The following is a 25,566-nucleotide window of genomic DNA, read 5'->3' as shown; positions in this document are numbered from 1 at the left end:
TGGCTGCGGAAGGGGAAGAGAGAGACAGAGAGGAAGGAGGGGATGGGGGTGGAGAAGCAAATGGACGCTTCTCCTATGTGCCCTGGCTGAGAATCGAACCCGGGTCCCCCACATGCCAGGCCGATGCTCTACCGCTGAGCCAACCAGCCAGGGCCTAAAAAATATTTTAAACTAAGTCCTTTAAAAATAATCTTGGGGGACCAAGTGATGAGACTTAAACTGGTCCTTCACTGTGAAGTGTTAGAGATGTTGTCATAGATTGTTTGCACACCATGCCTCTCAGAGGGAAAAACAGTCCCTCCTCCCCTCTTTTTGGTAAATTGACATGACCAATTTTGATTTTCCCTTTGGTCAGATCAAACCGGGCGCTGATCAACGTCTGGATCCCGTCAGTGTTCCTCCGGGGCAAGGCGACCAATGCCTTCCACGTGTATCAGGTAAGCACCTGCTGTTCAGCTGGGCGTCGCCGCTGGGGCAGCTCTGATGTTCGTTCGCCATGCCGTGGTGCTTTCGCCTCTGAGCAGTGGAGTGCTGGTGCTGTACTTAGGAGGCCACCGCCTGCAAACAGGAGCGTTGCAGCTGCCCAGCCTCCCTGAGGAAGTGGTCCCTCCTCAGAGCAGGAGCAGGGCAGAGCCTCTCATGCTAGTTAGTTCTCTTGTTTGGTGTGGCCATGACCCCTAAGCTCTGACAGCTTGTTTAGAAATGGGCTTTGTTGGCTTCTGTTGCAACTAAGAAGTCCAGGCATAGATCTGGCCTTGGGAATGACTGGTCCAGTGTTGCAGAATCTGCTGCTGTCTCCTGTTTTCCCCTGGCGAGGCGTCCGGTCCGGGCTGGCTCTCTGTGGGTGGGTGAAATGGCTCCCAGCAGCACCAGGCTCTGAGCCTGTCCGGGTGGTTTCAGCCACGTCCCCAGCATTTCGTATGGCTCTGTGTTGGATCTCAGGTCCATTCCTAAACCTTGGGGTTGGGTAATAGACTTCTGTGATTGGCCAGGTTTGGACCATGTGACCCCTGCTACCACTGGGGTTGGAGTAGACCTTACTGACCAAGTGTGTATGAGAGGGGAGATGTGGTTCCCCAGATGTAGACCAGGCCACTCTTCCCGAAGAGGGCAGCAGGTAATTGACAGGAGAAACTTCAGATGGCTCCTCAGTCTCCTTCGGCCACCTGCTGGATGGGGGTCGAGTGTCTGGGACGTGGGCCTTCCTCTGTCTGGCGGCTGCTCTGCCTAAGTAACTGCGACCCTGGTTTTCCATCTTTTCTCGGATTTTCTGATGCCTCTTCTGGCCCCGCCCGCTTATCCTCTTTTTGTCTTTCTTCTTTCTGGCCTTGGGTCCTGACCTCCTGCCACTGGTTTCACTTGTCCTTGGACTGGTGTTCTGTTTCCAGCCCTGACTCGTAGCTGCTTCTGGCTCTGCTGTCTTCTTGTACCACAATGGTTTTCGTTAGATTTTGTTTTATGCCCCAGAAGCTCTGTGAAAAGCCTTGAGTTTTGTTGCCATTTTTCTTAGTGGGGAATTGACCCACTGAAGAATTCTTTTAAGATATTTTCCCCAGAGACTGGGATGATGAAAAAAAAATGCCAGTGAATTTAAAAATAAAAGCCCTGGTTTTAATTTTGTGGCCTTAAGTAAATCCTAGCTTTCTTATCTGTAAAGTGCAAATAATAATAATACCTACCTTGAAAAGCTCTTATTAGCATGAGAATTATTCATTTTTTGTCTTCCAAAACTATCTCCGTGTCTGGACTCCGGTGGCAGGTCTGGTGGTGAACACGTGTTCTAGAGAAACGAGCACAAGCAGGACGCACACATCTTACGCAGAATCTTACGGACAGATGACTTTGGCAAGGAAGCTTGCACCAAAACGTCCTTCTAGCTTGTTTAGCTGGGCAACACCAGTGCTTTAAAATAAAGCGTTAGAGAAGCTGAGTGTCTGTCTTGCTCTCAGCTATGACTTAAAAAAGAGAATTATGTATGATGGATTTCTTTTTAAAATATTTACTGATTTTGAGAGAGAGAGGAAGGGAGAGAGAGACATCAGTTTGTTATTTCACTTATTCATGCTGCTGTTGCTTGATTCTTATATGTGTCCTGCCCAGGGATCGAACCCACAACCTCAGCATGTCAGGACAGGCTCTAGCCAACTGAGTTACCCAGCCAGGGCCCAGATTTCTGAATATCTTCTCTTTCTTCCTCTTTTTATCCCAAATCCAAACAAACATATTCCCCCTTGTTTGAGTGCCATTCGAGTTCTGTCTTGTCATCGGAAAGCTCGGGGGTATTGTCTTGAGGATGAAAAGTGAAGCAGACAGCCTTTTTTTTTTAGAGCGAAATGAAAATGCTGGTATCACTTGAGAGGTTTCCTTGACCTTTCATTTAGGACTCTTTCCCCTCCTCACCCAGAAAGCAACTTGGCAGGTTTTAGCTTCTGAAAGTCAGTTATGAAATGAGATGGACACAGCAAATATGCTGTTGCCTGGGAGATTGTTTCCACGGTGGTCACAGTGGCATTCAAGCTACTCTCTCCCCATGCAGGGTTTCAGAGCCTTCCCGGGTGTGGTCCAACCAGTGCACAGAGGACGTGGCCCAGATTTCCTCAGCCACGGGCCTGGCAGCTCCCACATCACGCATGGAAGTTTCAGCCCTCATCCTGGGCTCTGAAACCTTCCTGGATGTTGGAATTGGGGGAGTGGCACCTCTGAATGTGATCGTTTTTCTCCTTCTAGCTAATGACGCTGCTGCTGGGGGCCTCCAGAGCAAAATCTGAGCATGTGTTCCAAAGCGTTTTAGAAAACCTTTGTTACAGTGTTTGTTTTTTTAAATCATAAATGATATTGGATAGAAGGTGACTTGTTTAAAATATCAAGCACATGCTTTGGCTAGTGTTCCCCAGAGTGGGGGACAGCAGAATGACTTTCTGTGCTGGTACGGGCTCAGGAGAGCGGAGGCTGGACAGTGGTGCACATGCTGCAGGGAGATGACCACCTCAGCTCTGGGGTGGTTGTGGTCACCCAGCGGAAGAGGCTCTGCATGGCCACTGGGCCTTTAACGCCATCTAATCGTTCTTAAGAGAAAGACAGAGGACATTGGGATCAGCGCCTGTGGCAGGCGGCAGACTCGAGCTTACTCATTTACCTTGTTTTGGTTTTTCTTGTGTTTATTTGCACATTGCTTTCTAGTTATAGAATTGGAGAATTATATTTTTCCGTTTACTGTGGTGATGTATAATTCCCTTTTAAAATAAATACAAGTAACCTGACCAGGCGGTGGCACAGTGGATAGAGTGTCGGACTGGGATGTGGAGGACCGAGGTTCAAGAACCCAAGGTCGCCAGCATGAGCGCGGGCTCATCTTGTTTGAGCAAGGCTCACCAGCTTGAGCCCAAGATCTCTGGCTCGAGCAAGGAGTCACTCAGTCTGCTGTAGCCCCCCGGTCAAGGCACATACGAGAAAGCAATCAATGAACAACTAAGGAGCCGCAACTAAGAATTGATGTTCCTCATCTCTCTCCCTTCCTGTCTGTCCTTATCTGTCCCTCTCTCTGACTCTCTCTGTCACTCCCACAAAACAAAATAAAATAAATACAGGTAGAAAGTGATTCATCTTAAAGAAATACACTAAATAAACATAGTGAAAACAGCAAGAAGTTTAGTCCCAAGCTGGGTGAATGAATAATATTTGGGAAACATGGATGTGAAGGAATGGGTAGATTGCGATAAAACAGTAACAGCGGTAGTGCTACTAAGAAGCACTGCCCTGTGTGTGTTACATAAACAGCTCCTCAGTCCTCGCGACAGGTGTGAGGTGAGGACCCTCCATTTAATGATCTCCACTTAATGATCTCCATTTAATGGGTGAGAAAACACAAGCACGGAGGAGCATCTCATTCTGTGACAGTTCTTATCAGTCCAAATAGCATTTTCTGACAAGGTACCAGTTTGCAGATCCCGTGAACAAGGGTGGAGCCCAGCTCTTTAAAAGTCCTTGAAAGAATTGGGGTAGTTGCTTTATTCGGAAGGGAAGGCCCGGCCTGACCAAGGTCCTGCCTGCGTGGGTGCCCTCTGCCTCTGAGTGGTGGGCCAAGGGCACCCTGCCGCCCAGCCAGGCACCGTCTGTGGGGCTGCCTGGGTCCACCGCGGATACATTACTGTCAAAGGCCTGCCAAGGCCAGAGCCAGGTGGGGGTGGTTTTGCTTTGGAAAATTGTTAATGCGGGTACCGGTTCACAGTGGGCTGCCCTGGCTGTGGAAGAGGTGCTCCCTTGGAACCTCTCGTTTGAGCAATGCCAGGAGACAGTGCCTGAGAATCTGCCTGGATGCTTGGAAAATGGACCCTGAAGTGTCAAAGGAACTGAGCTCTTGCCCTGGGAAGCGGTCTGGAGTCATATCTGGCACAAAGGACTCTGGCAAGAAGTGCTGTCCCTTCAGAGGCCCGAGCGCAGTTATTAACAAAGGTTTCTACCTCTGGGTGCAGCGGTTTCCTGTGGTCCAGGATGGAGGCTGAGGCGTGTTCTGGAACTGAAAGCAAGAAATGGCAGTCTTCAACCAGTTTTTAGAACAAGTAGAATTGATGTCTAGAACTTTTTCATTTAACTTTCTCATCCATGAATATTTCTTACACTTCTGGCCCCGCTAACAATTGGCTGCATCAGACACTAGCCAGAGATAAAATGGTTAAGCAGCAACAAAGAAAATGGAAGGAACAAAAACGCAGTCTACTAACTGGTCTTGCTTAGTTTTTTTCTGTCTTCCTCCCTGTGTTAACACAGTTGTGCTTCTGAGTTTGATTTCCCATCACTTCCATCTGAAATGGTTACATCTGTTGTTAATCAGTTAGTTCCTAGTTCCTGCCTTTGTAAATGTTTGACATTATTCCCTGAATGCCCTGACTTCCAAACAAGTTTGAGGTCCACTGTCTTAACATCCTACCGTTGTGTTTATGAAGGCGTGCTAGACCTTAAAACAACCTGCTTGGTTTTTCTTAAGCAAATATTACAGCCACTAAATTGGTGTGAGCCCTTAGGTCTTCCCCTTTGAGGGGGACCATTTGCTGTGAGTACAGCTGGATTCAGACCTCTGTGTGGGAGTAATGCAGCCTTTGAATTTAGCCACCAGAAATATTGGCTGCTGCACAGTATTCCATTTGCACAGCACAACTAATTAGGTCTCCTTTGTAAAGAGGCTGCTTTGTTTCAGCAAAGCCTTTTCCTTCTAGAATAAGTGCCCTTTGCTAGAAACCACAGGCTTGGCTTAGAGGAGAGATGCTGTCCCGGGAAGACCCGCTGAGTGTCTGAGGGCTCCCTCCACCGCAGCAGGAAATCCTGGAGCCCGGACAGTGTTTTTCCAGGTTCATTCTAGCGGAGGATATTTATATATGCGATGCAGGGGAGAGCCTTTCTTTTTCCTGTTAATCATAGATCACAGGGCCTGGGCAGGCTGCGTGGGGGCTGCAGGTAGCGAGGACGGTGCTGATGTTTTTGCACTTTGCAGTTTCGGGTTTCTCAGCTCTTCCTTTTCATTTTCTTTTCTAAGGTGGCTTACCCCTTGAGCCCCCAAGTTTTCCTGTACTTATAGCTCGCCGTTTTGCTTTCATAGTGTGTAGCTTTGCAGAGAGGGAGGAATTCATTAAGTAGAGAAGGATGAAATGGTTGAGCCCAGTGCAGAGGTGGGGGCCACTGCTGCAGTAAACATGCACCGTGAGGGCCTCCACCCTGGAGGGTGCTGTGCCAGGTTTGGGGGCAACAGGGGCCACTTCTGAAGCTGAGGAGAGTCCATCTTATTCCCGTTCGGTCCTTCCGGCCATACCTGTGTGTGCAAGGCCGGCGGGAAGGGCAGCTGCGGGTCATTTGAATTCTGAGTTTCACTCCAGCCGGTTGGCTTATGTGCTGCATGATAAGCAAAACCACGGGAGCCTTTGTCTGTTCTTTTTGCTCCTTCCCCCAGAACTTTCCATCACACAGAGCCCAGGACCTCAGCACCTCTGAGGATGACCCCATTAACCCCCAGCTGTTCTTGGAACGCTCCCGGCTCCCAGGAGGGCCTGATACAGGCACACAACCAAAACGAACAAAACTGTTTGCCTCCCCTTGGATGTGTGTCACTGTTATTTTCTGTTACTGTGTTCAGATTTCCCAAATAGGAGAACTGTTCTTTTTCTATCACAGCACAATTCTTTTATTTGTCTTAGAGCTGTTTATTGAGGGCCTTCTATATGCCAGGCACGTGCTGGCTCTGCAGAGCGGTGGTGAATGCGACTAGACACTGAGCTCCCCCACAACCTTACAGTCCAGGTGGGAGGCAGATGCTGTGGAGTTAACATAACATCCTCTCATGGCTAGGACAGGAGAGAGGAGAGAGAGAGGTGCCAGTGGGAGGGACGAACTGCCACTCATCTTGCAGATTGACAACGCATGGTGATGGATGAAGTGTATGGCACAGGGCCTGGCACACAGCAACTGAGTGAGCACCCTTTTCAGTGACCTACTAACCTGAAGTGAACACAGTCAGGAGTTCCACTGTTGAACTGAATGTCTCTGCCAGGTTCATGTGTTCAAACAAGCCTTTCTTCAGCATTCACTGGACCTAGGGCTGCTCATCAGCTGCCTCGGACTGAAGGAGCGAGAGACCTTTGTCCTCAAGGGCAGTGTGCAAGGCTCCGTGGAGGCGTTGCGGAGGGGCGAGCTCTTCTTGCTGGGGAGCCTGTGCTCAGAAAATGAAACCTAGTTTTATGATTCACTTCCCAAATGGGATTCCTTAGAGCAATGGTCTTCCAACTTTTTACACTCGGGGACCGGTGAAAAGAGAACTATTTGGGGAACTGCTAAGGCAGAAATCACTCTGAGCATAAGTAAATTTAACTAAGATCGTTGGGTCGGTGATCTTCGTATAAAATCAGGGTGGCTCACTCTTTCGTGGACCAGCATGAAGTTTCTAGCGGACTGGTCCACAGACCAGCGATGGAGAAACATTGCCCTAGAGGCCTGAAGGAATTGGTACCCAGGCCCCAGTGTGTTATAGTTTTGCCAGCTGAGTTTGGTCTCATTTTGAATTTAAGCATAGCCATTACCTGTTGAATAGTGAACTGGACCACTGGCACGATTGCCCAGTGTCTCCAGGGTGCCACAGCATTGTCACCCTCTTCCTCCTCCCTCAGGGAGGTTCCCAGGGTAGCATCACAATTTGACGTGGCCTTTTTATCTGGAGCCATGAGCCCCATGGGCGTGCCGGTCTGAATACAGTATATATCCTCGGTTTCAGTCGCCAGATTTACAGCTGGGGCGGCCTCAGGTGGGGGTCTCACCCCAGGTCTGCTGCACTGGCGCCTTTCCCACAGTGCACTGCAGCTGTGTTGGTCGTTGCTGATGGCCGTCAGGGAGGGCGTTTGCTTCCGGATCTGCCGTAAAACCTTTGTCTCCACTAAGGTTCTCTCTGCCGCAAATGGGCAAGAGTTCCCATATTGGACTTTGGGGCATCTCCATTTCCCAGTTGGCATAGAAACAAGCGCTGGTGAATTCGTGGAGTATTAAGTACAGGCATACCTTGGAGGTCCACAGGGTCAGGTCCAGACTGCTGCAATAGAGTGAGTCACATGAAGGTTCGGATTTCCCAATACATATAGAAGTTATGTTTACACAAGACTGTAGTCTAGTAAGTGTGTGATAACGTTATATCTAAAAAATATACATACCTTATTTTAAAATACTTTTTCTTAAAAAGGCTAATTCTAATCTGGGCCTTCAGTGAGTCATAATCTTTTTGCTGCTGGAGGGCCTTACCTTCAATTTGTTAAAAAAACAAAACAAAACAAAAAAAACCCAGCATCTGTGAAGTGCGTTGAAGTAAGTTTTTCCTATACTGTGTTAGGGATGCTCTTGGCTGCAAGTAACAGATTGTCGTCCTCAACATGACTTAGCGTTAGGAGTGAATCCACATAATGGAAAGTTGGGGAGTGAAGTGTTCTACAGCTCAGTGGTATCAGTGCCTTGGACAGAAGCGGATTAAGGTCGGTTGAGGCCCTGGGCGCAGAAGAAAATATTGGGCCCCTTAAAAAAAGAGAGAGAAACAGGGAAAATAAAAATACATGTTAACCACGTTTTTAAAGAAATAAAAAATATTAATGTTAAAATTGCACATATGAAACCAAACTTGGTGTCATTAGAAAAAAATGTAAAGTTGGGGTTTTGCGGGGCCCTTCAGAAGTCGGGGCCCAGGGCACACGCCCATTGCGCCCTCTGTTAAATCCACCTCTGGCCTTGAGCGAGCCCATCTCTTAAGATTCTCCTGGTTTCCCCCTCCAGGCCTGTGGAATGGCTTCCAGTGCTCCGAGCACTTTCTCGTTACAAGACAGTGTTCTTGTTTGAAAGAAGTGTTTACACATGTTCTTTTAGCAAAAAGGGAAATCTCTGCCCGGAGCCCTCCTGCGTCCTTCCATTAGATCCTGTTGACCCAAGGGGCGGTCACATGGCCTGCTGTAGCTGGAAGGGCAGTTGGGAGAACGGGCATCTGCCCAGCTCAGCCTCTGAATGGGTGGTGGGCACCCCTGGCAGCTGAGACGGGTGGGAGCTCCCACTGGGTCGGCACAGGCATTTTAATGTACAGTACATTGTCATTTAATCCTTTCAGCTACCTTATGAGGAAGGCACTATTGTCATCACCCCCGTTTTATTGATGAGGAAGCCATGACTCCATGGGCCACACATAGGATGTGCCTTGTCCCTCCTTCTCTCCCCTCCATGAAGCTCCCTGCCCACCACATGGGCGTCCGCACCAGCATGCGTTTCAGGGAAATGAACTTGTTTTCATTACTCATTTCCTCCAAGGAATTCTGCCCACAATTTCATTGACCCATCACTCATTGTCAGAACTCCCATGAGCAGTTGATATTGGTGACAAGGTAATGGTCTCATAAAGCAGAGAGAGCTTTGAAGATCAGAGTGTGGGATTAATGGGTCCCTCGGAATTTGAGAACTTCGTTAAGGCAGACACTTTCCACCTAAATTTATCAAGTTATAGAGTACTGGAGTTGAAAGAAAATGGAGAGCTGGCCTGTGTGTGTGTGTGTGTGTGTGTGTGTGAGAGAGAGAGAGAGAGAGAGAGAGAGAGAGTGTTTGAAAGACTTATTCAGTCCTATTACTTCACACTTGGAAAGCTGGAAGACAGGCATGTGCCTTGTAAAGTAGTCTGCAGTAGAGGTGGACGCGCCATTTTGGTGGGTGGGAGGTCCAGGTTTGACTCCTTTTCTGTACTGGTTTTTTATTTGAGGACATGGAAAGAAGTGACTTGTAAAAGACCATCCTGCCGGTGGCACACAGAGTAGCACGTGGACACGTTGCCTTTGAGCCCTTTGTCTCTCTGCTGTGTCTTAGGGTGACCTTACTCTCCCTCTCCTTACTCACTGTGGCCCCAAATAACCCAAGTTTTACCCAGAGAGCTGCTCAGGGCACTTATTAGGTGGGTGGTTAATAAACTAGTTTTGCTTTGTGGTCACGGGTGTCACTTACTCAGTGTCTGGGTTGAGTTGGGAAGGGAGGGGTCAGGCTTGGCGACATACATCTGGGTTCTGAGGGAGAAGGTGGGTGTTAATAATGACAAGTGTTGAATGTTTCAAACAGGGATGCACAAAAACAACAAAGGATGTAGCTAAGCCACCCTAGCTGACGTGGCGGTGCCCCTCATTGCGGGCAGACCCTCTTAGCCGTAGTAACTGTCATTCCTGGGAACGGCTCCAGCAGGGCGCAGGGCAGGGGTGGTGTCCCCGGAGGACGGGGAGCGGGGAGCAGGGTGCAGCGATCTCCACGGGGCTCTGAGGGGAGGGGTGAGCCAGGGGAGCAGGGTGCAGTGATCTCCACGGGGCTCTGAGGGGAGGGGTGAGCCAGGGGAGCAGGGTGCAGCGATCTCCACGGGGCTCGGAGGGGAGGGGTGAGCCAGGGGAGCAGGGTGCAGCGATCTCCACGGGGCTCTGAGGGGAGGGGTGAGCCAGGGGAGCAGGGTGCAGCGATCTCCACGGGGCTCTGAGGGGAGGGGTGAGCCAGGGGAGCAGGGTGCAGCGATCTCCACGGGGCTCTGAGGGGAGGGGTGAGCCAGGGGAGCAGGGTGCAGTGATCTCCACGGGGCTCTGAGGGGAGGGGTGAGCCAGGGGAGCAGGGTGCAGCGATCTCCACGGGGCTCTGAGGGGAGGGGTGAGCCAGGGGAGCAGGGTGCAGCGATCTCCACGGGGCTCGGAGGTGAGGGGTGAGCCAGGGGAGCAGGGTGCAGCGATCTCCATGGGGCTCCGAGGGGAGGGGTGAGCCAGGGGAGCAGGGTGCAGCTATCTCCATGGGGCTCCGAGGGGAGGGGTGAGCCAGGGGAGCAGGGTGCAGCGATCTCCACGGGGCTCAGAGGTGAGGGGTGAGCCAGGGGAGCAGGGTGCAGCTATCTCCATGGGGCTCCGAGGGGAGGGGTGAGCCAGGGGAGCAGGGTGCAGCTATCTCCATGGGGCTCCGAGGGGAGGGGTGAGCCAGGGGAGCAGGGTGCAGCGATCTCCACGGGGCTCCGAGGGGAGGGGTGAGCCAGGGGAGCAGGGTGCAGCTATCTCCATGGGGCTCCGAGGGGAGGGGTGAGCCAGGGGAGCAGGGTGCAGTGATCTCCACGGGGCTCGGAGGGGAGGGGTGAGCCAGGGGAGCAGGGTGCAGCAATCTCCACGGGGCTCTGAGGGGAGGGGTGAGCCAGGGGAGCAGGGTGCAGTGATCTCCACGGGGCTCTGAGGGGAGGGGTGAGCCAGGGGAGCAGGGTGCAGCGATCTCCACGGGGCTCTGAGGGGAGGGGTGAGCCAGGCGCCATGGAAGGCAGGCGGCGGGGAGCGTGTTGCCTGAGAGGGAAGCCAGGCTGTAAGGATGCAGCAGAGAGGCTCTGGAAGAAGGTGGGGGGTAAGGGGGGAGGCGGGGCACTCTAAGCGAGGGAGGAGAGAGGAGGTGAGGGAGTCCAGTCGGGGGGTGGCTGCAGAGCCGATGTTTTCAGGTGTCCCTTGAACGTTGAACCACCTGGTCTCAGGAAGGTGCACTGCACGGGAGTCTAGAGCCATGTCCAGGCCTGCCCTGCTCTGTGTGTCATGGCCAAACCACTCCCCCTGTGGGCCTCTGTCTCCTCCAGTCTGGTAAGATGGTCTCTGAGGCCCCCTGAGCTCAAAGCCTTCACTTCCTCGCCCCAGTTGGAGCCCAGACCCCCAGGCCCTGAGGAGGCCTGCCCAGAGCCCCTGCTCCAGGCCTGCTGTCCCAGTCGTCTCAGCCCCTCCTCTGATGGAGAAGCTGGGAGGGGAAGGGACAGCGGCCGCTCTGAGGCAGGAGGAGGTGGTCAGTGCAGCCGAAACTGCCCTGTACCCCCCTTCCCTCTGAGTCACGGTGGGCGGCGCTGTGCACAGGCACACGTGCTGGACGGGCCTGTCCCAGGCGCACGGCCCTGGCCCTTCCCACCTGAGCCTGTGGCTTTCAGAGCCGCCTGGCTGGCAGTACCAACTTCCCTGACTGTTTTTAGATGGTGGTGTCAGTTTTTCAGAGCTTACCTTAATTTTTTTTCCCAAATGAGGCAGGAAGTAGATAATGACATTAATAAGTGAGGGGGTGTTTGGAAGTCCTTCTCTTTGTTGTAGGGCATTAAACATGGCTTCAGTGGGCCCTCAGTGGGGCCGCCATATCCCTCCTTCACCTCCACCGTCAGAGAGAGGAACCCGAGGAAGAACTTGGCTAGGGTGGCCGGTCCTCCGTACTTTCCTGAGGAAGTCTCTGTTCCAGGTTTCCGCATCGGGCCCTTTCCTGTCCGTTCCTCGGAAGGGACATTTCTGGTGAAGGTAGAAGTCCAGACAAAGATGTTTTCCTGCCTGCCTGTTGTTATTCAGAAGCCTAAAGTTTTTGTTTTATAAAGAGAGACCTCTGCATTTGTGTTGTCCCCAGGAGCACCAGGTGGCAGGGCACCAGGACAGGCGAGACCTCCGGGAGAGTCTGGGGCCCCGGCCTGGGCCAAACTCTAGCGTGCCTGTGTGCTGTGAGGGCAGGGAGCCGGGCAGGACCCCACAGGCTGGCCGCAAGCGCCCAGTGTCTGCAGGGCAGACGCCCCTCTAGGTGACCCAGGCACCGTGGGCATCCACCTTGTCCTGTAGGAAGGGGGCAGGACCCTCATAATGGCTGAGATGGTCTTCCCCAACAGCTCGGCAGGGCCATCTCGAAGTCTTGATTGAACTGCACTCAACAGGCTCTGGCCAGTAGGCTCCGTGGTAGAGCATTGGCCCTGAGTGTGGAGTCCTGTCTGATTCCCGGTCAGGGCACACAGGAGAAGCGACCATCTGCTTCTCCACCTTCCCCCCTTCTCTCTTTGTCTTTGCCTCCTGCAGCCATGGCTCCAAAGGTTTGAGCAAGTTGGCCCTGAGCTCTGAAAATGGCTCCATGGCCTCGCCTCAGGTGCTGAAATAGCTCAGTTGCCAAGCAACGGAGCAGCTGCCCCAGATAGGCAGAGCATTCCCCTATAGAGGGCTTGCCGGGTGGATCCCAGTTGGGGCATGTTCAGGAGTCTGTCTCTGGAAACCTTATTTTTCATAGCCACCTCAGGCACCATACGGTATGTTTGAATGAAGTCTTGTAATTACACAGGAAGGACAGATTGTCACTTCTCCCTAACTTTCTTGCCTGAACAAAAAATAAAAATTAAAAAAAACATTCCTAGGCCCTGGCTGGTTGGCTCAGTGGTAGAGCATCGGCCTGGCGTGCAGAAGTCCCGGGTTCGATTCCCAGCCAGGGCACATAGGAGAAACGCCCATTTGCTTCTCCACCCCCTCCTTCCTCTCTGTCTCTCTCTTCCTCTCCCGCAGCCAAAGCTCCATTGGAGCAGAGATGGCCCGGGCGCTGGGGATGGCTCCTTGGCCTCTGCCCCAGGCGCTAGAGTGGCTCTGGTCGTGGCAGAGCGATGCCCCGGATGGGCAGAGCATCGCCCCCTGGTGGGCAGAGCATCGCCCCTGGTGGGCGTGCCAGGTGGATCCTGGTCGGGCGCATGCGGGAGTCTGTCTGACTGTCTCTCCCCATTTCCAGCTTCAGAAAAAATACAAAAAAACAAACAAACAAAAAACAAAAAAAAAAAACATTCCTAGAGGAAGTAATTCAGCCATCAAGGTCTCCTCCCAGGAAGGTTGGTATCTAATGCCTAGTGTGTGCATCCATTAAACCTTCTTCCCGCCTGATGACAGGGGCCCACCTGTCATCTTTTGCAGCAGGAAAAATGAGGTGCCTCACCCCCAGAACATTATCTGGCTCCATCAGGGGATGAAATAAGGCTGGAAGAGGGGACTTGGTCAGGGCTGACAGGTAGATGGAGTCTTCTCCTCAGCTAGACTCCCTGGAGAAAAGATGGCACACTCTGTAAAGTGCCACGCTGTGTGCCCTCATGCTGACTAACCCAGGCCGCAAACGCCCAGTCTTCCCTTGAATACCTCCTGAAGGTTTGAGTTATTTTTATGGGGTAGCAAAAACGATGATCATTAAATTCATATCTCTCCTGGGAGGAGCTCTGGCCAGAGTGCATGATGGGAAGTCTGCCCGGTAAGCTTGGCTGAGGAGCCATGGTGACGGAGGGAGTGGCTGCTTGCAGCGTGCGGCCTGGGCCTCCCTCCCTCGCGCCTGTCCCCCTGCCTGGGCGGCTGGGCCCGGAGACACACCTGGGGCCCCTGTCTCATCCTCAGCCCCTCTTGTCAGCTTGTTGGAAGACGAGAACACCAGGACAGGCAGTGCTCTGCTCACGGATTCTGAGTCAGAGAGGCTATTTATTGGTGGTCCTTCCTAAACCTCGGTGTCTCTCTGCTTTTCCTAAACTTTTCCCCTCCTGTCCACTAACACAGAGCAAGGAGAGCCCAGAGTTTGGGGTCACAGCCCCGTTATTTCTTCTGTCATCAAACCCTTCCTGAGCCTCTCCTCTGTGCCTGGCCCCATGCTCAGATCTGCAGTGGAACGGGCGCTCCCTTCAGAGCTGCCAGCCAGTGGCCGCCCAGAGCCCTGGAGCCTCCTGCCCCATACGAGACGCTCGTGGGCACTCTGCGTTCTACTCCATGATCCATCCATCTCTTGCATAGAAATTGTTGCGCTTCCCTCGCTGGTCTACGTGAAGATGCTCTGGGTTTCATGTGCTGAGTCCAGACTTTGCCCCGCTGCACACCTCGTCTGTCCAGAGTCTAGAGGGCCTGGTTCCGAATGAGCTCGGATGGAAGCTGCCTGTTTCCCAGGCCACTTGCTGCTTTTGCGCTGTCTGGCTCTGTCTGGTGGCAGGGGCGACCGCCCTCCAGGGCACTGGGCAGGGAGATGGGCTGGGGTGTCAGCCTGAGGGTCTTCTTATTTTCTTCCTTTCTTCTTTGCACCACGATTCTTCTCCTTTTCTCATCATTTCCTCCTTCTCTCCCTCCTTCCTTTTCTAGTCTTTTCCTCTCTCATTCTGCTTCCCTCTTCCTTCTTCCTTTTCCTCTGCCCCCTTTACCTCCCTCTCTCCTCCTCTGCCCCTTCTTCTCTCCCCCTTTCCCCTCTCTCTCTGTTTTGTGTCTGTTTCTCCCCCCCCCCACTTCTTGCCCTCCCGTCCTTCTCCTTCCTCCCCTCTCCTTCTCTCTCCTTGCCCATTCTTCAACCTCAAGTCAGAGGGGAAGCTCGCATCGCTGTGTCTGCCCGTTTTTCCTGGGCCCTGGAGAGAGGAGTTCTTAGGCCCTGGGCACGTGAGTGTTTTCTACCTTTGTCATTGGATGGCATCCTGGATCCATTGTTCTCTAGGCTGGGCTGCAGTCTTTCTTCTCTGAGCTTTTGGGAAGTGGGAGGGGAAGGGATTAAAGTGTGGGGGACAGTGCTTTCTCCTGGAAGCCTGAATCAGCATTGAAATGTGGCAGCCCCGGGGTGCCTGTCTACAGGACTGTTTGAAATCAGATCCCAGCTTGCTGGGAAGATGTCCCCTGGCATGATTACCTGGTCACTCCTAATAACATTTGCCTGCAACTATTTTATGACCAATTAATGTTCTAATATAGACTTTAAGTGTTAATTGGTTGGTGATGTTTTTGTTCTTAAATGGGAAGAACTTGACTGCTTTTCATCAAGCTGTTAAACCATATGCCAGTGCCCCTAAATTAACCTGATCAGCAAACAGATCTCCAGCAGTAACATGGATCAGACGTAGGATATTTTTATTGACTGCGAGAACTTTTTTTCATAAAAAAAATTGTTTTCCAATTGGAGTGGTAGGAAGGGGAAAGGACACCTGTTTTATCTGGCTGTGATCTTGGAGTGTCTGGCATAGTTTGGCCACCTACACCAGTTTCTAGGTTTTTCTTTGTATTTTTGGTGTTTTCTCTGTATACCTGATAACAATTTTGGTCCTGAGACTTTGGGGTCTCCTATTCAAAGTCAGTTCAGATGTCCCTTCTCTAAGAAACTTCCTTTTCATCACCAGGAGCAGTTACTGTAAACCTGCCTAAACTTGTCCAGTGGCCCATACAAGACCAAGGGGAGGGGTGGGATGGGTGAGGGGTAGGGACGCTGCTTGACATCCTCTGGCAATGGCCTGACCCAGCAGATTAGCAGTCCTGAAGGGACCCGGGCTGGTAGTAAGCTGCAGAAGTGTCGTTAGTCCCGATGCTCCCATTCCCTGGTCCTTGTGCTTTTCCCTGTGGGCAGGTGTCCTTGGGGTACTGTGTCTCGGGCCCAGAGCTGAGCAGGTGTCCTTGGGGCACTGTGTCTGGGCCCAGAGCTGAGCAGGTGTCCTTGGGGCACTGTGTCTCGGGCCCAGAGCTGAGCAGGTGTCCTTGGGGCACTGTGTCTCGGGCCCAGAGCTGAGCAGGTGTCCTTGGGGCCTGTGTCTCGAGCCCAGAGCTGAGCAGGTGTCCTTGGGGCACTGTGTCTCGGGCCCAGAGCTAGGCAGGTGTCCTTGGGGCACTGTATCTCGGGCCCAGAGCTGAGCAGGTGTCCTTGGGGCACTGTGTCTCGGGCCCAGAGCTGAGCAGGTGTCCTTGGGGCACTGTGTCTTGGGCCCAGAGCTGAGCAGGTGTCCTTGGGGCACTGTGTCTCGGGCCCAGAGCTGAGCAGGTGTCCTTGGGGCCTGTGTCTCGAGCCCAGAGCTGAGCAGGTGTCCTTGGGGCACTGTGTCTCGGGCCCAGAGCTGGGCAGGTGTCCTTGGGGCACTGTGTCTCGGGCCCAGAGCTGGGCAGGTGTGTGTCTTGGTCCCAGAGCTGAGCAGGTATCCTTGGGGCCTGTGTCTCGGGCCCAGAGCTGAGCAGGTATCCTTGGGGCCTGTGTCTCGGGCCCAGAGCTGAGCAGGTGTCCTTGGGGCCTGTGTCTCGGGCCCAGAGCTGAGCAGGTGTCCTTGGGGCACTGTGTCTCGGGCCCAGAGCTGAGCAGGTGTCCTTGGGGCCTGTGTCTCGAGCCCAGAGCTGAGCAGGTGTCCTTGGGGCACTGTGTCTCGGGCCCAGAGCTGAGCAGGTGTCCTTGGGGCCTGTGTCTCGAGCCCAGAGCTGAGCAGGTGTCCTTGGGGCCTGTGTCTCGGGCCCAGAGCTGAGCAGGTGTCCTTGGGGCACTGTGTCTCGGGCCCAGAGCTGAGCAGGTGTCCTTGGGGCACTGTGTCTCGGGCCCAGAGCTGAGCAGGTGTCCTTGGGGCACTGTGTCTCGGGCCCAGAGCTGAGCAGGTGTCCTTGGGGCCTGTGTCTCGAGCCCAGAGCTGAGCAGGTGTCCTTGGGGCCTGTGTATCGGGCCCAGAGCTGAGCAGTCCTGAGTACTGGGATGGACAGGGCCCTCCGGACGCAGCCGACTCTATGGCAGGAGCCAGCCTGCTCCGCTGATGTGACTCCTGTTCACACCCAGGCCAGGGCTCCTCAAATTGGAACGATGTGGGAGACTAGCTGACCACCGATTCTTCTGACCAAAATATTAATTCTGATCTACATATGTCCTTTCTTGACTGAAGAGGAAAGAAACCCATGTCAAACTGGCTTAAGAAAAAAGGACACTTCTTGGTTGACTAATGGAAAATCTCAGTGTCATGAGGACTATCTCCCATCTTTGGAGAGAGTGGCTTTGCTCTCTGTGTTGGCTCTGTTCACAGCCAGGTGACAGTGGCAGGACGTTTGTAGGCGACTTTGGGCTGTTCTCCGCTTTGCTCAGCTGCCCCAGTGGAAGAGGCCTCCATTGCTCCCAATGCTCACGGCAGCCCTGGAATTCATTCGCATTGACTTGCGCTCACGTGGACCACAACCTGTCTACCAGTCACTGTGTCCGGCTGAGAGCTGTGCTGCAGGTCACATACCTCCTCCTACAGTAGCAAGTCAGTGAGAGAGGGGTGCTTTCCCAAGGGAAGTTGAGGATGCTCGTACCAGCACAAAGGGGAATGGTGTCAGACTGGCCCGAACACACATGCCCAATGAGGCCTTCAGGCTGCTTACAGCCCAGGCTTGGCTTGGGAGCCAGTTTGGTGACATTTATGTATCTCTGCACCAGGACTTTTCAACTGCAGCACGCTTGACATTGGGGCTGGGTGATTCTGTGTTGTAGGGCTCACATGCTCATTGTAGCATGTCAAGGGGCATCCCGGGTCTCTACCCAGTAGCTCTCACATCCTCTCCTTGGTTATGACGACCGTGGGTGTCTCCAAACGTTGCAAAATGTCCCCTTAGGCATAGTTGCTCCAGGTTGAGAACTGCTGCTTTACTCGTTTCTGTTGAATGCTGTTATGGTTTTGTTTTGTTGGATATTAATGAGATCATATAATACAAGTCCTCCTCCCCAGTACATAGACTTTTCTCCTCCTTATATTTATGCAACTGTTCTGATGCTGGACACTTAGGGTTTTATTTCCTGACCATTGCAAACAAAGCTGCCAGGATTGTCCTTGTAAAGACCTCTTTATACATGTTTTAGGTGTTTTTCTAGGATAACTAGCTAGAAATCGATTTGCTGATATGAAGAGTATCTACATTTTTTATTTTAATAGGCCCATTCAAATTGTTTACCCAAAATCCTGAACCAATTTATCAACAAGGTAAAAGAATACTTTGTCCCCATGTCCTTGTCAAAATTGGGTATTATCAGTCTTTTAAACTTTATCAATTTGATAGAGGAAAAAAATTACATTTTATTGGAGTTTGAATTTGCATTTTCCTTATTACTGTATACTTGTGAGGCTAAGCAGACACCTGTGCTTTAATTTGTCATTTGCATTTGTATTTGGAAGACTGCCTCCTCCTTACCTTGTTCCATTGTTCTACAGTACTGTCATTGTTTTCTTATCGATTACTATTATAGTAATCCCTTGTACTATATTCGGTCTCTTGTTTGTCATTAGCTGTACTTATTAGATTTATTGAGTGTTCTTTTCTTGCCTAATCTCCAAGTCTTGGGAAGCAAGGAGTTTTTTGGCTGACCTGCTAAAATACTCTGCCTTATTTCATGTCATTATTGCAAGAACCCTGAGCTTTTGTAGATGTTCTTTCCATTTTAGAGGTGGAGGAGGAGATGTTTAGATGGTTAGTAAATAACTTGTCCAAGGTCACACAGCTGACAAGTGTCAGAACCAGAGTCACTGCTGGTCTTCCCTCCCCAAGGGTCGGGTTTTTACCTGGACTCCCAGCTGCTCCAGAAGACAGGACGGAGGCCAGTGGGTGGGAGTTGGAGAGAAACAGGTTTGGGCTCATCTGTGTGTCTCTCCCGACTGTCTATTCCTTTGTCTCTCTCCATCCGTTTGTCCCACAGTGCGCTAGGTAGGATGTATTGTAGTTTCAAAGGATAAAGACACACTCTTGGTTATTAACTACTTGATTTAAGAAAAATTGAACGTGGAGAGCTGTTCAAAGGCAGGTGGTCTTACCAGGTACTGATCTTGACGCCCTGGCCACATATGGCCCATGCGGGGGAGGGGGAGAGCAAGATGACCTCTGAAGCCCCTTTCCAAGCTTATAAGTTTGTAAAAACTCTGCTGACTCTTAGATCTTCCTGGTCTACATAGGCAAAAAGGATCTCTTGCCACTCTGTCATTGTTGATTTTACTGTCAAAACATGAAAAGTGGGTGCACAGGTGCCCATTATCTTGAGGCTGCCGCAACTGCAAGAAGCAGCCGGTGTGCTTACCCACAGACTTGCCCTTCTTGAGGGGAGCTCTAGCTGAGCTCTTCGCAGCCATCAGAGTTAGAAATACGACCAAAGATGTACCTCTAAACTAACGTGTCCCAGAGTGTGTGTGTGTGTGTGTGTGTGCGCGCGCCCGCGCGCACACGCAGGGTTTTGGCAAAAGCCAGAGGTGTAGGTTCTTGCCAAGGTTCTCGTGCAGTCAGCACAGCTACAGCTACCACATTTATGCCCCTAACCTGGCCCCAGCCCCTGAATTCTAGACGCAGGCCCATGGCGTGCCACCATGTGCAGGCTGTGACCTGCAGCTCCGAGAGGTGCTGCTCCCCCAGTAGAGCTCAGCTTCGTGAAGCCATGGCTGGGTGCCACTTTTGTTCCCTGCTGTATTCCCAGTGCCTAGATGGCGAGACGGAAGGAGTACTAAACAGGGTTCCAGAGATTACAAGAAGGGCCTCAGTTAAACCGAGGGTAAAAGGGGATCTTTCAGGGCATCTGCTCATTCCTGAAAGATGACTTAGCATTGAATAAGTACAGAGGAGGAACATATCAGGCAGAGTGAGTGGGGTGTACAAATCCCTGAGGTAGGAAACAACAGGGCGCCTGAGAGGACACCAGGGGCTGTGTGCCTGGGGTGGAGTGAGTGGGTGGGAGAGAGTGAGGGGCAGGTTGGGCCACTGCAGGTGGCTGGGGCTGTCAAGGCCTTGTAGGGGAGTCTGTCTTCCTATCTGCCTGCCTACCCATCCATCCACCCACTTACCCGCCCGCCCACCCACCTGCCTACCTAATCATTACTGCAGGAGACCAGGTGAGAGAGAATGATGGTTTCGACACAGAAAGTGACCATGGAGGGAGAGTGGGATGATTTGTCTGAGATGGCAGGTTTATCAGGGTTTCTGGGAACCTGAGATGTAGACTCTAGAAACACCCAAATTAAACCTAGATTGGCCACTCAGCTCATACTTGGGAGAGTTGGAAGACCTTTTCTGATGGAGTATCTAATTGTCGAAGTCACAGTTTTTTCATCTTTAAAATAGGGACACTACTCCCTTCATAGGGTTGCTGTGAGCATGGAAGGAAAGGACGTCGCTAAAGCACTTAGCATGGTGCCTGGCCCATTTGATGGACGGAAGGGACCCAGGAAGTGCAGCCAGTATTCCCATTTGCTCAACCAAACAAGCACACGCCCCTGTGGGATCACATATGCACGTGAATGAAAGACCTGTGTGTGGCGTGACTCTTTACATCACACGTGGGCACTCGTAGACACGCGGTGGCCCAGAGCCTTAGAAGACAGGGAGCCTGGGGCCATGCCCCCCCCACCTCTCCTCCCCAGCTGATTAGTGTCTGGTTTGCTGTCGGGTTTCATTGGGACTAGCAGGCCTGACTGTGGCCTGGGCCTCTGAAGTGGGTGATGGCCCGCCACGGTTTCCTCACCTGAGAATGGCGTCCCCGCTCACCCTGACCTGCGCCCTCAGGTGCGGGACGCAGCAGATGGAAACAGTCTGCGAGCAATTAGGCACCTGGTCAGATGTCAGCTATTCTGAGTCACGTTTATGTGAAGCATGTTTTCCCAAGGCCTGCCGCACGGGAATAGTAATTATCCTATTTCTGTGTGTACAGAAAGCGATCCTGTGCGTTGGCGAGAAAATGCGTCTCCCAGCAGGTGGGCTCTGTCGCCGTCTGCAGGGCCTGGGTCGTGCTGGCCTGGAGGGGGCTCTCATCTGAACGGGGGGGGGGGGGGGCGTACACCATTAGGGCTCCTGTGCTTTTTTGTCCCCTATGCTGGGCTTTGAGAAGCCTCAGTCTCACAATAAGGTAGGAAGGGCGGGGCTGTTGCTTTAGGCTTTGGGTCTATTTTCCCACCCCTCCCAGATACAGAAAGCATTTTGAGTCCAACCTTTAAAGGTTATCTCCTCGTTCTGCCAGCAGACTCATCCCGGGAGACTGTGAGTCCCAGCTCGGTGCCAGACTTCGCAGCAGCGCAGGGTTCTGGCAGACGGCTCAGCTGCTGGGAGCTGGAGGCAGCCGCCCGGGCTGGTGGCCTGCGGAGGCTGCTTTGCCGGGACCATGGAGAGCAGGACGTGGCAAGTGTGTGCTGTGCTGTTTGGGGTCCAGGACGTCTGGAAGGCCAGCATTCGGACTGTCACACGGGACAGGGGAGCTGGGTGGGGGGCTCACCTCTGGGGCTGTGATGCTGCTGGTCCTCTGGGGCCCAGATAACAGGAGGCAGGTGGGAGGCAGAGAGCCGGGGAAGACTTGGAGGGAAACAAGGATCGAACAACTCAGTTACCAGGAGATGCGGAGAGGAAAACACGTTGTGTTTCGCAGCGTGTGGTGGAAAAGAAGGTACGGGCTGAACTGCGGAGGTAACTGAGTCCTGTTACCACGTCTGCCCCTCCCCCACTCGTCTTGACGTGAATCTGTTCATGGAAAAAGGGCGAGGGGAACACACAGGCAAAGCCACTGTGAAGAGTAAGCACTGATACTTACTGAACGGTTCATATACATAATTTTGATTCCTTGCCACCTCCCCATGAAGGGAAGTATTTTCATCTGTTTACAGATGGCTAAACTGAGATCAGAGAGGTGTAGTCACCTGACCAGTGTAACACGGCTAGTGATTGCAGGGCGGAGCTACAAACCTCGGTCTAGGTGACCTTCTAGCTCTCTGTTCTTTAAGAGAAAACTGTGCCTCTTTCTTCTCTGAGTTTTCCTAGAAGAAAGGAAGAATGTGAAATAAATATGAGGATGTTGGAGGGTTGATATGATGAGGAGGATGGTTGATGCTGATAGTTAATGACGAGGATGATGGTGACTGGCGAGGAGGAGGTGGATAACGACGTGACAGTTGGTGATGGCAGCAGCTGTGTTTTCTGAGTGTTCCCCACATGCCAGACATTGTGCCAGGTTCTCTGCATGTTTTATCCCCTTACACTCTCACATCGCTCTGATGGAAAGTTCTAGTTACAGTTGTAGGAATAAGAGGAAGCTCACGTTTTCCTTGACCACCCCATGTGTTTTAAGGAAAAGCATCTCAAGAAAGATCCAGCATTCTTTTCATCATTGAGAGAAAACTTTCTACACATTACAGTGGGTTTTCAAGTATTCACGGGTTAGGGCTCAGCGGAGCCATGGGAACTGAAAGCTGTGTTTGGATCCCAGACCTCCTTTGGGACCTTAGCGTCTACTCTGTCCCTGATTAGATCTTCGCTTGAACTTGCAAAAAGCATAAAGTGGGCTGCTTTGACTTTCCGCCCCCTTGGCTTTTAGGAATAGCACCCATCAGTTTGGACTGCTGGGTCTTTCTGTAAAAAACGAAGATGTGGCTGGCTTGGCTTTGGTTAGTCTGTTTTTTTTTTGTTGTTGTTGTTTGTTTGTTTGTTTTAATTTTTCTGAAGCTGGAAATGGGGAGAGACAGTCAGACAGACTCCCGCATGCGCCCGCCCGGGATCCACCCGGCACGCCCACCAGGGGCGACGCTCTGCCCACCAGGGGGCGATGCTCTGCCCCTCCGGGGTGTTGCTCTGCCGCGACCAGAGCCACTCTGGCGCCTGGGGCAGAGGCCAAGGAGCCATCCCCAGCACCTGGGCCATCCTTGCTCCAATGGAGTCTTGGCTGTGGGAGGGAAAGAGAGAGACAGAGAGGAAGGAGGGGGGGGTGGAGAAGCAAATGGGCGCTTCTCCTATGTGCCCTGGCCGGGAATCGAACCCGGGCCCCCCCGCACGCCAGGCCGATGCTCTACCACTGAGCCAACTGGCCAGGGCCTGGTTAGTCTGGTTTTTAAACACCTTGGGCTTTGGAGCCTTAGGGATCATGATGCAGGGCTCACCTCTGTGACCTGCTGTGTGACCTTAGGCAAGGCACTTAACTTTTCTGTGCCCTATTCTCCTCATCTGTAAAATGTAGCGACTGACCATCAGTGTCCGGGGTTGATATGCAGGAAGAGCTCCAAGCACAGTACCTGGCGCAGAGTGGGCGCTTAATGCACACGTATCTGCTCTGCGCTCCCATCTTGCTGTTCGATGGCAGCACTTATTTGTGTGCTTGCTTGTGTAGTGTCTGTCTCCTTCTCCATGAGCACCATCTTCCTTGTCTGCAGTGTCCTGGTACCTAGACCAGTGCCTGTCGATAAAGACTTACTAAATGAAAGAGCAGGCAGATGTGTACACAAGCATTAGGGAGACAAGTATTTGCACCAAGAATCAATGCATGTGGGCAAAAGATGAAGCTGGTGAGGTGGACAGAGGCCTTGTGTCCGGCATGTTCAGGATTTTCCCCACAGAGCGTAAGCCCCACAAGGGGAAGCTATAAGATACTCTTCTGCTGGTTGGTCAGAGGGAAGCAGGACCACAAGCAGCCTCGGCTTTGCGTGTGTCTGAAGTAAAGCCTCCTAGGTATGATTGGAAGGATTCACTTTGAGAAGGGTGACGGGTGTTTTTCAGATTTCAGAAGTCAATTTCTGTTTCTAGATGGCAGTCTACCTCCATGAGGAATGGAGTGTGGGGTCTGTCTAGGCTCGGGCCACTGCCCAAGGCTTGAGTCCCTGCCAGATGGCCCAGTTACCACTTTCTGTTCTCTGCCTTGTGTAGGAGTGTGTGTGTGTGTGTGTGTATGCACACACGCGAGTGCACAATGTGTTTTTTTTCCCCTGCCAGTGAATATTTTACAAAGAAAATTGAAGAGATAATTTAGTTGTGAATGGTTTTATCTCTTGAATATGCCCCTCCTAGGGCAACTAGAATCTTGGTAGGAAGCCTATTTTGAGAGCCAGAGACTTCTGTTACCTGCAAATTATTACTAATAACATCTAAATATCTTTATTGGTAATAAGAGGCAGGAATTATATAAGAACCTAAGGGCTTAATTTAATGTGAAATATTCACGAGAGGAGCATATAGCAAGCAGGATTGGGACATTCTTTAACCTGATTACTGAAACAGACCTTGTTTTAGAGTGGGGTCCTCTCTTTGGATATACTTTTAACCTGTATTCCTTCCTTCCCTCCCTCCCTTTCTTTCTAACCCTCTCCTTCTATCCTCCATTATGGATCAGGCACTGTCTTCAAGATTGGATCGCAGTCATGGGAAAGTGTAGATCAGGTTCCTGTCGTTATAAAGTTACAGCCTCATAAGGGAAAAATAAGTATTAATTAACCACATTAATAAATGCAAAATAACCATAACGTGCCCATCAGAGCAGAGTGGATAAATGAACTGTGGTGTGTATGTTCACCCAGTAGAACACTGGACAGCAAAGAGAAGGAAGAGCTATAAATGCGTGCTACGACGGATGACTCGCCCAGTGTTGAAGGAAAGAGGCTTAGTACAAAAGGAAAATACATATCAGGTGATTAACCTACACAACAAGTAGATAAGACTAATGATCTATGCTATTGGGGATCTGATTCTAGTTAACAGGAGAAACAGGCGTGCCCACTGGGCCATTATGAAGTCTGCTGACCACCAAGTCAGCTGTGCAGATAGAAGGCAACATGCTCTGTTCTCTATGGATGTCAAGGCCAACAAGCACCAGCTCAGACAGGCTGTGAAGAAGTTCTATGGCACTGACATGGCCAAGGTCCACATCTAAACAGGCCTCATGAGAAGAAGAAGGCATGTGCTCGATTGGCTGCTGACTAGGATGCTTTGAATGTTGCCAACAAAATCGGCATAATCTAAACTGAGGCCAGATGGTTAATTCTAAATATAAAATTTTCACCATTAAAAAAATCCAAAACAAAACACAAAACCATGCCCTCTGGGAGCCTGGTGATGAGAGTGGCTGCTGTGGGTCGCCTCAGTCAGCAGGACCCCGAGTAAACGTGGACGGGCCAGGAGAGGGGAGGAAGCTGGAGCACTCAGCACACGTTGAGAAACCAGGCTCCAGGCCCAAGAGAGGCAGACTCCCAAGATGTTAGGCTGAGGGAAACTGTCGTTAGTCATTAGCTCAACAGATGTCACACGGTCACGGCAGCCACCTTGAGGAGTCTCCCTCTGGATTACAGCCTGTGTATCTGTTATCTAGTGGGGAGCAGCAACCATGGGCTCTGAGGTCGCAGAGCCTTGGAGAGGAGAAGGACCAGGAGCCCTGCTCGCACAGGTGGCCCCGCTGCACGACTTCAGCTAGCCGGCGGCCACTCTGCTTCATTGACCGAAGCCGAAGGAGGGTGCTCAGTGGGGGGAGAGGCAGACAGAGACGAGGGCAAAGAGAGACAAAGAGGGACAGACAGACAGACACCCCTAGCCCACTTACATCCTGGGATGGCCGGGACCAGTTTTCCACACTGCGTGTGGTCTGGGGTACACGTGAACGACAGTGGCAGGGACCCACTCCTCCCTCGGGCAGACTTCATTTCTGAGTTTCCCTTGTCCAGTGAGCATCTGGCTGCCCGAAGCCACGTGTGTGTGGGTGCTGCTTTCTTCCACCAGTGGGCACCGCTGACACAAATAGCCAAAGCTTGCTGTAGTT

General features: G+C 51.9%; 1 protein-coding gene across 1 annotated transcript in view; it reads left to right on the top strand.

The window, feature by feature from the left end:
• SNX29 (sorting nexin 29) overlaps positions 1–25,566 on the top strand; it is a 568,687-nt gene that overhangs the window by 406,260 nt on the left and 136,861 nt on the right. The window contains exon 18 of the mRNA XM_066274829.1: positions 356–437. Coding sequence (XP_066130926.1) covers positions 356–437 — 82 coding nt within the window. The remainder of the gene's footprint in view (positions 1–355; positions 438–25,566) is intronic.

Source organism: Saccopteryx bilineata, chromosome 4 (genome assembly GCF_036850765.1).
Source record: "Saccopteryx bilineata isolate mSacBil1 chromosome 4, mSacBil1_pri_phased_curated, whole genome shotgun sequence".
NCBI lineage: Eukaryota > Metazoa > Chordata > Mammalia > Chiroptera > Emballonuridae > Saccopteryx > Saccopteryx bilineata.
The sequence above is the reverse complement of the archived record's forward strand: the minus strand, read 5'-3'. Positions and strand labels throughout refer to the sequence as shown.